General features: G+C 38.1%; 1 protein-coding gene across 1 annotated transcript; it reads right to left on the bottom strand.

Moving 5' to 3' along the window:
- Window positions 1-2697: 2697 nt before the first annotated feature.
- LOC145785713 (cytochrome c oxidase subunit 6B1-like) lies at window positions 2698-3121 on the bottom strand. Its single transcript, XM_082597407.1, has one exon. The coding sequence runs from the start codon at window positions 3052-3054 to the stop codon at window positions 2797-2799; it is 258 nt and encodes an 85-aa protein (XP_082453533.1). The 5' UTR covers window positions 3055-3121; the 3' UTR covers window positions 2698-2796.
- Window positions 3122-12519: the final 9398 nt, after the last annotated feature.

The following is a 12519-nucleotide window of genomic DNA, read 5'->3' on the forward strand; positions in this document are numbered from 1 at the left end:
GTAGCTTTGCTTAATAAAAACTGGTCACTTTGCAAGTCACACAATTCAAGCTGCAAATCGTCATCGGCTTCTGATATAGTTATAGTCAGCGGAGCATTGAATACATTGAAGTTTTTTGGATTTAGCCATCAAAAGTGATACATCATAAGAAGCAATGGTTGTAGAAGACGAAGGCTTCACTAATTGAAACATGTTTTCTTGACGCTTACGCAGGTTTGATTTGAGATCATTGAGTAGGGCTCGCCGCGCCTCACCAGTGTATTTATCATAGCCAGTGACATGAAGAGTGCTGTTGTACATTGTACTCTTTCATAACAGATATCATTTCATTACAAATTAAACATAAAACTTATATGCGGATTTTTATAAATTTACCATTTTAAGGTTGTTTTTCTAGGGTCGGCTTATATGCGAGGATATACGGTAATTTTTAAAAGTTTTCGAGAAGAGGCGGCGGGCCGCATTGAAGGAGGTCGCGGGCCGCATGCGGCCCGCGGGCCAGGCTTTGGACAACCCTGGCTTAAATCATGCAAGGCCCTATTTACCACTTCCAAAACCCCGGTTAGTGGTCCCACATCTCTGTTAAGGGCTCATCTATATTGTGTTGGTGTAGCGTTTTACGGCAGTTGTGACAATACTGCTACAAAACTCGCTATTTTATAGCTTAGGCTGCATCTATCAGTTTTGCATTGTTAATCATCATTTGAAATGATTTTTAAATCATCGAAAACCTATGCTATTTTATTGGAGTTTAGCCTACAAAAGAAATAATACTACGCTCTCGCTTGCTTAGAAAGTGTGTTTCAATGGTTGATAGCATAAGACTACCGGTATGCTCAGGCCCGGATTTAAGAGGGGGCAGGTGCCCTGGGCCCCCCGACTTTTGAAGGGCCCCCTACGTGGAAAAAATGTGATTTTGTGTTATTTTATGAGCCTCGTCCTTTCAGCCTTTGAAGTTTCTGCAAAATGCTGTGCAGTGCTGGATTGATGCTAGTGTAGACGCTGAGGTGTTTTTTTTGCAGAGGGACCCCCGATCTAAAAGTGCCCCGGGCCCCCCATCAGCTAAATCCGGCCCTGGGTATGCTATTTTATTGGAGTTTAGCCTATAGAAGAATTAATAGCCTACTATGCTCTCGCTTGCTTAGAAAGTGTGTTTCAATGGTTGATAGCGTAAGAATTGTCCAAAATTAAATGTTCCTGGAACGAGGAAGATGTTTGATCCAAGACAATTTTGTTCCAATTAAAAATCTTTTTAGAGGGGGGGCTTGCATACGGAAGGAAACTCCATGTCGACAAAATTTTCGTAACCACCCTGTTAAAATGAGCTGTTTTGCATTCAATCCAACGTTTTAATTTTTTTCAAGACAAACACTAACGCGTCATTCTTTTCCCTAGTTTTTGTGGAACAACAAACTGGTATAAAGAAACACGCAATCGATTAGATTGGCAAGAAAAAGGGAACTCGTCGCTCAGCAGCGGGATACCACAGGCAGAAAATAATGACGAAAATGTTTTAGTTAAACTCCATAATCCTTTGAATTGTTATGGAGTCTCAACAGATCGTGAGATCCACTGGTGAATTTCGAAGGGGGGAGAAATGGTGCTCACACGGCCCTATAGGGTAGGCTTTTGTGATAATTTTTTTTTTGAAATAGGCTACCAAAATAAATTGTATTCGATATTTAAACTTTCACAGAGAGGTTCGATTTATGTGTTTTATATTCACATATCTAATAATTTAATCCAAAAAGTACAGTGACTTACGCAAAGATGGTGAGAGTTTATATTTCAGCAACAGATACCCTCGGCTACTTTAAATCTTGGTCAGACTATAAGTTAAAGTTGCATTAGGCTGCTCTTGATGAAAAAAAAAGTGTCAAGTTATATCGAACGGTCTTCTCCCCAGTAAGAAAATCCTGCGTACGCCACTAAACGTAAGCTACCCTTAAAAGTCAATACGCGTGGTTCATTGGGTTGAGTAAGCCAACTACGTCGTCTACGAAAAACATTGCATACGACATCCAGTGTCATATCACTTGTTTTTTGTTTTCAATACAACTACAAAATCTATCCAAACAAGTCAAGAAGTTGGGGCAAACAAATTGCAAGCTGAGTATGCTAGGCTAATCTTGCACATGACTTACTCAAATGGGCGTTTTTTTTCTATTCGTTTTGATTCGAAAAAAATTTTAAATGCTCCCCCCCCCCTTTAAAAAATCGTGCGTACGCCACTGATATTGGCTATGAGACATAACAAAATAGTTCGCGTTTTGTCGCTTCTACATTTTTCTACACTATTGCTATCTTACAGCAAATGATATTTTTTGCTTTGATGGTTGAAATGAAACTAAAGTATCACTTCTTTAGACAACGGATGGGTTGCTGTCTGACAGCGGCATGAAACGTTTACTCGCTGGAGGTGTCAAATAGATATAATTGTTAACTCAGAATCTTCTACAAGTCAGAAGTTGTGAACTGAGCCAGCAACATTTTAGCAAGCGGCTGAATTTGGAAAATGATGAATCTGAGCAAGCCGAAGCTTGGCGTGTCACAAGCCAGCAAAATAACAAACGATGACTAAGCAAGTCTGGACTGAGAAAGTAAATATCATTTGCTGACTTGGCAGCAGCTCATATGTACTTGCTGAGTGACCTCATGCCAAGTGGTCTGACGACCTACTCATAAAGTACAAAGACGTAGAGTTAAGTTCCTTTAATTCAGTATTGGCTGGTGACGTTTGATTAAATTAGACACCCCAGTGCATACAAGTCCAAATATAGTTCAATTACAAAAATTTCAGATCTTTGCGGCAAAGATGCCTTCTTCTCGGTGAGCGTCGAATCGTTCTTTCCATTCGGAAGGGCAGAGGGATTCGTAGCATTTCTTGAACCACTGACACGGATACGTGTCCTTGCCTTTTTCAGTCATGACTTTTTCACATCGATGAAAATCGAGGTAATCTTGAAAGCAATGCCGTGCTTGATTGCATTGAGGAAATCTCGGATCAAACGGAGTTGTTCGAAAGTACTTAATCCTCTCTTCCATCGATGCCATTATTAATATGCAGATTGTTTTACCAATTCCACAACCTACAACCTGTTTAAACAGTGCAGGTATACAAATTAGCGTTTCAGGAGCAAAATATGCATAAAGCATATGCAAAACCATACAGTTACCTGTAAATTTACTACATGGGTAACAGCTGTTCTATGGTGTTTCCTTCAGACTTACAAAACTTTGTTAGCTTGGCTTTCACAATCAGGAAATTATAACTTGGAATCTCAGAGCTTGGAAAAGCAAAAGCACACTAACAGAGAGAAAACAAATTGTGAAAAATCATCACAATTCCATTAGCACCTTGACTGTGCAAAGCGACATTCAGTTAGACATTAATTGACTTACACAAAATAACGTAAAAATGGCGTTAAGCAAGGCCGGTTATGCACAAAAAAAACCTAGTACAAATTCGGTGCTAGCGAAAATGTGTCGAGTTAGGCAAATCGTTGAGTCAGTTAGTGGCAAGTTATGCAGATTCTACTGCAATATGTAAAAACTTCAATGTTGTAACCTGGGTATTTTTTTCGCTGAGACTTTTCGGTCATTTATCCGAAATCACTTGAAAAAATTCGGTCATTTTTTATTTATTTCGGTCGTTTTTTCTGATGAAAATATTTCCTTTTAAGTAGCTGATACAAACCAAAATTTGCACTTCCTGACTAACTACAACATTAAGTTTCGCTGAGCAACGTTGTCGCGTTTTATCTAAGTCTAAGAGAATTGACTGTATATTTTTTTGGACATTTTGACCGAATTGACTATATTTTTTTCGGTCATTTTGCGAAAAAATCAGTCAAGGACCGATAAATGACCGAAAAAAAAACTCAGGTCGTAACCAATTTCTCTCACTTGATTATAGCCAAGAAAATTGTTCAGAAAAGATTGTAGCTAAAACGTTTACATATATATAGTGTTTATCAACCTTTCGTTATGCACAGAACACTTCATGCATTAAAATAATCTTGCGGAACATCAAACAAAATTTCATAATGATGCCATAAAATAAACAACACAATAACAATTTAGTTTTCATTTTCAGTTTTTCTCAGTGCGACATTAGGGTTTGTTTGCATGAGCAGAAATAATCATTTTAATCGATGACATCATTGCGTTTTGGATCAGAGCGGAGACTTGTACACCAGCTCTGAATACCTTGGCTTACAGACAACACTCAAACAAGCCAAAACTTCACTCTGTCAATATTAAGTAATCAGGAGGGTAACATTAGCTATTCAAAGCCTCTGCAAGTGTGCGTAACTACTGGGATTAAAACTTCTGCCAGAGCCCAATTAAACGTCAAAGCAATCAACCAATCAGAAGACTATGTTTTCCGTGATGTAAAAAAGCCCGAAAAGCAAATGATAGAAAGCAAATGAAATGATCCTTTCAACAACTAGCAATAAGGCTTTTGAAACTAGCCATTTCGATGATGTGGTTCAACTCCTACCCCTACCATTACTCTTGTTTCTTCTGTATTCATAATTACCAAACAAACTTCAAAACAAGGATTAACTCTCTAGCTGAGTGCTAGAAGGTCATAATGAATTAATGATGATAGCCACTTAAAAGATGTTCTCATTAGTTGATTGGTTTTGTGTTTAATTGGGATTAGGCAGAATTTGTTCATGTGAAAGTGGCCACCTTGGAAAAAAGTATGGTTGTTAGTGCAGTCACTACTCTACAAATATGTGGCACTGCTATCGCTACCAAAATTAGAAGCCCACTGCACTGCTGCCCATGCTAGTACCTGTTTCAAATGTAGCAGAGAGGAGCTAGATTTGTTTCAGTTCTACTTCTACCATTTTCCAATTTAAAGTGAAAAAAATAATTTTTTTTAGAGATTCTTAATGGAAACACTGGAGAATAAGAATAAAATTTTACCAAAAACTTGTCTTCCATAAAGACATTGAAATGGCAGTGTAAACAAATCATCATCATCATCATAATCCATCGTCGGTTTGTTCCCCACTAGTGGGGGTGGCCGATTGTTTCCGCGCAGCAATTGTCTTAATCCCTTCTCTCCATTTCACCCTGTCCCTTGCATCTTCCTCCTTCAGTCTGACTTTTTTAAACTCATCCTTCACTTGTTGTTTCCACGTTCTTCTTGGACGACCGCGTTTCCTCTTCCCATCCAACTTTAGATCTAGTGCCTTTCTAAGAAAACTTCCTTCCTCCCTCCTTATCACATGTCCATACTATCTTACTCCATTTGCCCTTGCCAGTTGGTCTATGGTCTCTCTCATCTCTAGCATATCCAACAATTCTTCAGTCCTTTTTTCCCTTCTCGTTTTCACCCCACACATTGCTCTCACCATTGACCTTTCCGTTCTTCTCAGGATTGCCAGTTCACTCTCTCTCAATACCCATGTCTCGCTACCATATAGCATTGCAGGCCGCACACAGCTCCGATATACTTTTCCTTTCATCCTTAGTGAAAAATTTTCTGCCATACAACATTTCCCCACATTCCCTGAACTTTGCCCAGCCCAATCTTGCCCTTGTTGTCACCGCTGCTTCACATCCACCACTTCCATTTATCCGATCACCCAGATAACAGAAGTCTGTCACTGTTTCGATGCCATGGCAGAACTCATTATCATGGCCTTCCACTTCATGCCTTCCTTTATTGCATTTCCCACAAACAAAACACTTCGCCAATCTTGTTGCGGCTCTCTTGACATTAGCACATCTTGCATGTACCCACTTTCCACATTCCTTGCATTGCATTGAATTTCTCATCACTCTCTTGCCACATATTCCACAGGGATCTACTTTGCTCTCAACAACTGTTCCTTCTGCTCCACTCACCATCACTTTTGTTTTTTCAAGATTCACCTTCATACCCTTGGTTTCAAATGGTTTCAAATGTAAAGTAAACAAATGTAGTACTGAAAGGTGATATTCATATTCAAGGTCATTTTAGATCATTCTAGATTAAATTCACAAGATACTTCAATAGAGCTTTCCGGTGTCAATTTACGATAAAAGTAGCGAGCGCTACTTTTGGTCCAAATAGCGGTGCATAACACGCTTTGTGAGAGCACTGCTCTTTTGGCATATTGTAGCAGTAGGGGTGGAACCTAATTCGTCCCTCGATTTTGTCCCCTGAAAAAATTGAGAACAAAATACAACAAAGCCAAAGTCGCTGATCGGAGTTGCCGCAAACATTTCAAAATTTCTCTTAATCTTTCTAGAGATGAAATAAGCTGCATCCTTATTGACTTGAGGGTTAGGGCTAGAAATGTTTCTGTTTCTTACCCAGGATTAGGAGTTAGGATAGGGTTACAAATGTTTCTATTTCTAACCCTAATCCTTAACAAGGATTCAACCTATTGGTTAGGGTTAAGGTCAGGGTTAGAAATGTTTCTATTTCTCACCCTAACCCTTAATAAGGATTCAACCTATTTCATTCCCTGAACACTTCCCCATTTGGGGGAAAGAAATGGGTTGCATCCAGCAGTGGCATGCTACTTTCAAAGTAGCACATGCCCACCTTTGTATAATTCCCTTGGGTGCAACCTAGTTTGTACCCTGAACAGCTCGTACCCTCAGTTCATACCCTAAAAAGATTGCGAGAAATTTTTTTTAAAAAGCCGAAGTCGCTGATTGCAGTTTAATAGCACAAAGCTGAAGTCGCTGATCGGAGTTTCCGCAAACAAATCCAGGGTTAGGGTTAGCGGAAACTGCGGAAAAATATTTGCAGAAACTGCAATCAGCGAGGGTTAGGGTTAGAGAGCATAGATTACTCGATAATTAGAGTTAGGGTAAGTGGAAACTGGGTTAGCGGAAACTGATTAAGCGAGGTTAGGGTTAGAGCATAGATTACTCTACATATGGTTAGAGTTAGGGTAAACTAAAAGGTTAGCGGAAACTGCGGAAAAATGTTTGCTGTAACTGCGATCACCGAGGGTTAGAGCATAGATTACTCTAAGGTTACCATAAGGGTTAGCGGAAACTGCGGATAGCGGAAACTACGGAAAAATGTTTGCAAAAACTGCGATCAGCGAGGGTTAGAGCATAAATTAGTCTATGGTTAGAGTTAGGGTTAGCGAAAAGTGCAGAAAAATGTTTGCGGAAACCAGGGATATCTAGAACAACGAGATTGCTGACTGTTTTGAAGTGGACAATAGGAGGGTTACTGCATCATTACTGCACAAACTAAAATGTGGATTTCTCAACATATATACAACCCATTTCTTGTTTTTAAAATGATGCTTGAAGATGAAATAATTTTACAAAAACATAAAAAATTTTGAAAATGTGGTCGTTTTCCCCAAACCGCCACCAAGTGGTGAAAAATACACAAATTTTAAACACAAATATTTTTAATACCACTTACTGGATTTGAATCAAATTTTAACAGAATGTTTATAAGTATCAAGACTGAAGCTCTATGGAAGGAAATGAAGATATTTTGGGAAAATAAAAGGTTATTCGAATTGTTGCATTTTTTCAAAAATTTTTGATCCTCGGACATGAAACAAATGGGTGCCGACAGCATCATGGACAAAATTTCCAAAATTCTTTGACCAGAGGCTTTGCATGTTTACTCTGTCTGATAGTGTTAAAAATTTGAAAGCGATTGGCAAATAAATGAAAGAGATATTTGGGATTAAAATTTGGTACTTGGTCAAAAATCACATTTTACGAAAAACAACAACAAACATTTTCAACACCTTAAAGCCTTCTTTATCATAAGTCAGGGTTGGAAGTCGTTAGTCAAAAAGCAATGACTATTTCACTATTCGATAGTGCCCAAAAAACCAACAACTTTCCGCTATCGATACTTAAAAAAAGCAATGAATAGCAATTACTAAAAATTGACTTGCCAAAAAATAAGCAACACGTAAACTAAAAAAAAATACGCAAACTTCTAAAAAAACAAGCCCAAACTTGCGGGAAAACCGCAAGGTTGGCAACACTGTTAACGACTCTCACTGGCATGGTTTTTTCTGAACTGTGTTGCCGCAAAAATTTCTTTAATCCTTTAAAGTTCGAAAACCGGAAGGGAACTGGATCGGATAGTAGCCTAATCCGAAAACTAAATCTCGTAAATTTGTTTTGACGATCAAGTAAGTGAACAAAAAAATGATTCAGCAGTTCTCCTAAATATCGATCAGTGAAAAACGAACAATGATTTCGTTGCTTGCATAAAAAAGCAGTGAATAACACGCATTCGATATTTATTTTTAAAAGGAATGGGTATAAGCATTTGATATTCAGAAAGCAACGAATAACGCTATCGAATAGTGACAACTAGTCGTTACTTCCAACCCTGTCATAAGTAGACCCTTTTTTTCCTCTGCTTGGGTTAGTAATTTTTTCTTAAGTGCTTTTAATGTTTTTCTCCTGGCCTTGGATGTGTCAAAGCTTCTTTTTCTTAATTTGTCAAGTCAAAACTTGTCGAGTATTTGGCAGATTTCTGAATATGCAAAGATTTTGCTACTGTCTTGTTTTCCTAATTTTTTTTTGCTGAAGCAGAAGGTTGGCAAAAAGGGCTTTGATCTTCTGTTTTGGATGGCTTTCTGATGTTACAGGAAAGGTTACACTTGTGTTACAGTAACAGTTCATCAAGTCTACCACCATTGTTAGACTTACAACCAACCTTATCCAACTTTCTTTGTTTAGCAATACCACGAAATTGAATTTTCTTACTTCTTTTTATGTTTTTTTATTTCCTATTTTTGATGACTAAAACTTGCCCAAAAGTGATGCAATAATCAATTAAATATGAAAACTAAAGCTGTGTTCAATACTCAATAGTCTTGGATGACTAACAGCAAAAGTTTGCTTTAAAATGATGATCTTAGTTATAGACAAGGCCAGCCATTAGTTGTTGCTATGGGCGTTGCCCAGGAGTGCCACTTTCAAGACCTTATTTTAGCTTCACAGCAGAGGTATCTAGAAAAGGCGACTTCTCAACAGCGTAATTGACACGCGCTTTTGACTTTTTCATTTTCGGGCGTTAACAGCGCTGACCCTTCTAGTGTCCATCGCTTGATCAAAATTTGCAAAGTCAGCAATCCCGTTGTTCTAGATATCCCTGGCGAAAACTGTGATCAGCGACTTCGGTTTTGTGCTATCTTTCTCTCGATCTTTTCAAGGGAAAATTTTTAAAATGTTTGCGGAAACTGCGATCAGCGACTTCCGCTTTTTTTAATTTCTTCTCTCGATCTTTTCAGGGTACGAACTAGGTTGCATCCAATTCCCTTGACTGTAGACTAATATTAATTATCCGCTCTGATAGCTCAGTTGGTTAGCGCATGACTTGTGGAATCAAGAAACTTCAAGATCAAGCAGCACTGGTTTGACTCTCAGGTTGTGCGCTTGAGCAACGCATGTTAAGGACTGCTCTCTAGTTTCCATTCAGCGGCATCCAATGGATGAAATAATTTCCTGGCAACAAGACTTTAACAATCGAAAACTTCACTCTCTCAATCTCGGTGACTGAGCCTGCGTCAAAAACCTCTACTAGTATGCGAAACTACCAAGAATAGCCTATCCAGGATTTGTCCAGTCCAAAGATAAAGATTCAAAACCAAACCATCTTTTGTTACTGAGCATACAGACCAGAAAATTTGGGATTAGGTATCTTGCCTACTTCTTTGTGTCCAAAAATTTAAACGAAAAAACACTTCTCTATGTGCACATAATGCTTTTCTGATCAACGCTACACAATGGGAAACTAATAGCTTGGGTAAACTTAACTTTAGAATTAGACACAGATCAACAATCATAGAGACTTGAGAGCAATGCTGCCACAGCAAATTTGGAAAAAGCACAAAATTTAAGAAAAAAAAAGCACAAGATTTGGATACAACAGCACAAGATTGCAAAATTGAACCTTTGCTACCCATTTTGAAGAAAAACATGACTCTGAAATCAACAGTTTAGAGAAGATACATGCTTAGAAGATGAAGATACCGTACATGATACCGGTACATACTAATCACTGTTCTCTTTCGATTTGTGGTCTTTAATTTAATATCACAAATCTCACAAAAGGCAATCAGTTTTGTCTTCTTGTATCGAACTTTTAAAATCAGGATCATTCAATCATTAAAAGGCTATTTATACCACTTTTTCGTTTTGGCACTTGGTGAATGATTGTCATTATTTGATACCAGTGGCGTAGCTTCAGACCCGCGCCGCTGGGTGTGTCTTAGGTGAACACGCCGTCAGAAGTTTTAACTCAAAAATCCCCCTTTCAAAATTTCCGGCTACACCACTGTTTGATGCTGATGTACCGGTACTCTTTTTGCTGTTCTTGTTATCTAGTATCGAGCAACACAACCTCTGAGTCTGAGCACATATTGTACTCTCTTCAGATCAAGTTTTTAGCTAATCTTGTCAGGCTTGATCACTCAATGAGGAAAATTGGTCCATATACGTATAAGTAGTATGGTACCAGAAACCATTTAGTTCCAGTCCTTAACTCTCCACCAAACTCAAACCATGGTAGCAACGATTAATTTGACTTTGATCAAAAAACACAAGATTTAGCCAAAAATCGATCGGAAAGCACAAGAACACAAGATCAAAAGTAAAAACAAAAGATCTTGTGCTAAAACACAAGCCGTGGCACCACTGCTTGAGAGCAACCTTTCATTTTCATTTGACCTAGCAAGCAGTGATGCCCTTCAAAAAACAAATAATGCCAAATTTCACAAGTTCTTTCCACAATGTATGCAATATAGTATACAGAGAGAGAGGGAAACCTTTTATTTTGTCTGTTGCGAAAAATAGTATACGGTACAAATATAAACCGGTGCAAGTACTGTATATTCAACAACAGACAGGAAGCAGCGAAAGACTACATTAGTCATCGAGTCAGCTGCTTCCCGTGTTTTAATGTGAAAAATGTAAAGCATCGGCATTACGTTGCAAACAATATAAGCATAAGTTCCACAAAAATGTAATCAAAAAAGTGGATTCCTGTGGTTTTATTGAAATATGAAACATTAAACATATCATGCACTGCAAAAGTAGCATGAGAAAAAAAACACCTATGCAAAAACAACAACTGTAACTGTTAGCATAAAGGACGAAGCAAAAACACTAAAAGTAGGTCTATCGTAGTACAGTAGAATTCGCCTATAGCAGTGACGATCGGTGAGGGAAAGCAAGGAAAGCAGTGCTTACCTGAGCGAAAACTATGCAAAGTATAATGATTGAATTCTAGGTTTAACTTCTTATTATTTTTATCATGTCTATTTTAACTTGAAAATTACTGTATTCGTGACTAGAATTACTCGTAACGCTAGTGAGTAGTCTAAATCCTCACCAAACCGCATGTCTTGCCTATAAATGCCAATTAACGCAAACGCTTCTGTCAGAAACAATCACTGAGGCTCCAAGGTAAGCAACTATCAAAGTTGCTTACCCAAATTCAAAAATGTCAAAAAACGCCTTCGTTTTATCCAATCATCACTCGTTTTGCAAAACGTCACCAGCTGCTTAGCCAATCAGATGTGTTATAGTGAGACCAACGAGATATAACACAATGAGTGGAAACTCCTCTTTTTGCTCCGTTTTACTTGTCGGCCGTCACGCTTCACTACAGACACTTGCGCAGTAGATTCAGGGTTGCCAGATTGGCCTTTTTACGGCCAAATTTCAGAAATTTGGCCTTTTTGAAAAGTGTTTGGCCGGACAATTGTTGTTTGGCCGCTTGGCCTTTTTTTGGCCTTTTTTAGTTTCCCGATTGGCATTTGTTTGGCCTTTTTTTCGTTTGGTTTTCATAGTTCTTTTGGTTATCCCTAGCAACAGTGAAAAGTTTTGGTGTAGCGTTTTACATCATGCCCATTTCAAAGACCTTGCTAGCTATGCTTTAACATGTCTCTGCATCCCTGTCAGTAATGCAGTAGTAGGCTAGAGAGGATTTTTTCATTACTTACTGCAGTGAAAACAAAACCACAAAACAAAATGCAGACTGAGCTTTTGGAAGCGATTTTGCGAATACGAACGGACATGCTGCTGAATGGAAAATGTTGCACAAACTTTGATGCCAGTGCCATAATGATAAGGCGTTTCACATCTGATATTGTTTATGGTGAAACCAGCAGTAACGAAATGGCAGAAGCGCTAGCATTCCTAGAATAAGGAGTGTTCATTGTGGAAGGATGTTGAACATAAATGCAATGGATTTCTCTGATTTTGCAGTGTTGGGAGTTTAATGTAGCCTACAAGTAATTGTATTGGGTATAAATATCGTATATAAAAACAATGAAAACTATTAATACTACAAAAGTGCTCAATGCTAAGCAAAAAGGCAAAGCAGAGCGAATTAAATCAAATATAGTTATTACTATCTGAAGCCTTTACAAATTGTTTCACCTAACGGATCATCAGAAGGTCTTATTCAAATAGAATTTTCTATTTAAATAAGACCTTCTTCTTCTTTTTTTTTCTATTTAAATAAGAATTTCTTCTTTATTTATTATAAGATTCTATTTGAATAAG

The sequence above is a fragment of the Aplidium turbinatum genome, chromosome 16, assembly GCF_918807975.1.
Source record: "Aplidium turbinatum chromosome 16, kaAplTurb1.1, whole genome shotgun sequence".
Lineage (NCBI taxonomy): Eukaryota > Metazoa > Chordata > Ascidiacea > Aplousobranchia > Polyclinidae > Aplidium > Aplidium turbinatum.

What these genes read in the sequence shown, in the direction of transcription:
- LOC145785713 (XM_082597407.1), bottom strand. Translation starts at nt 3,054, where the DNA reads ATGGCATCGATGGAAGAGAGGATTAAGTACTTTCGAACAACTCCGTTT.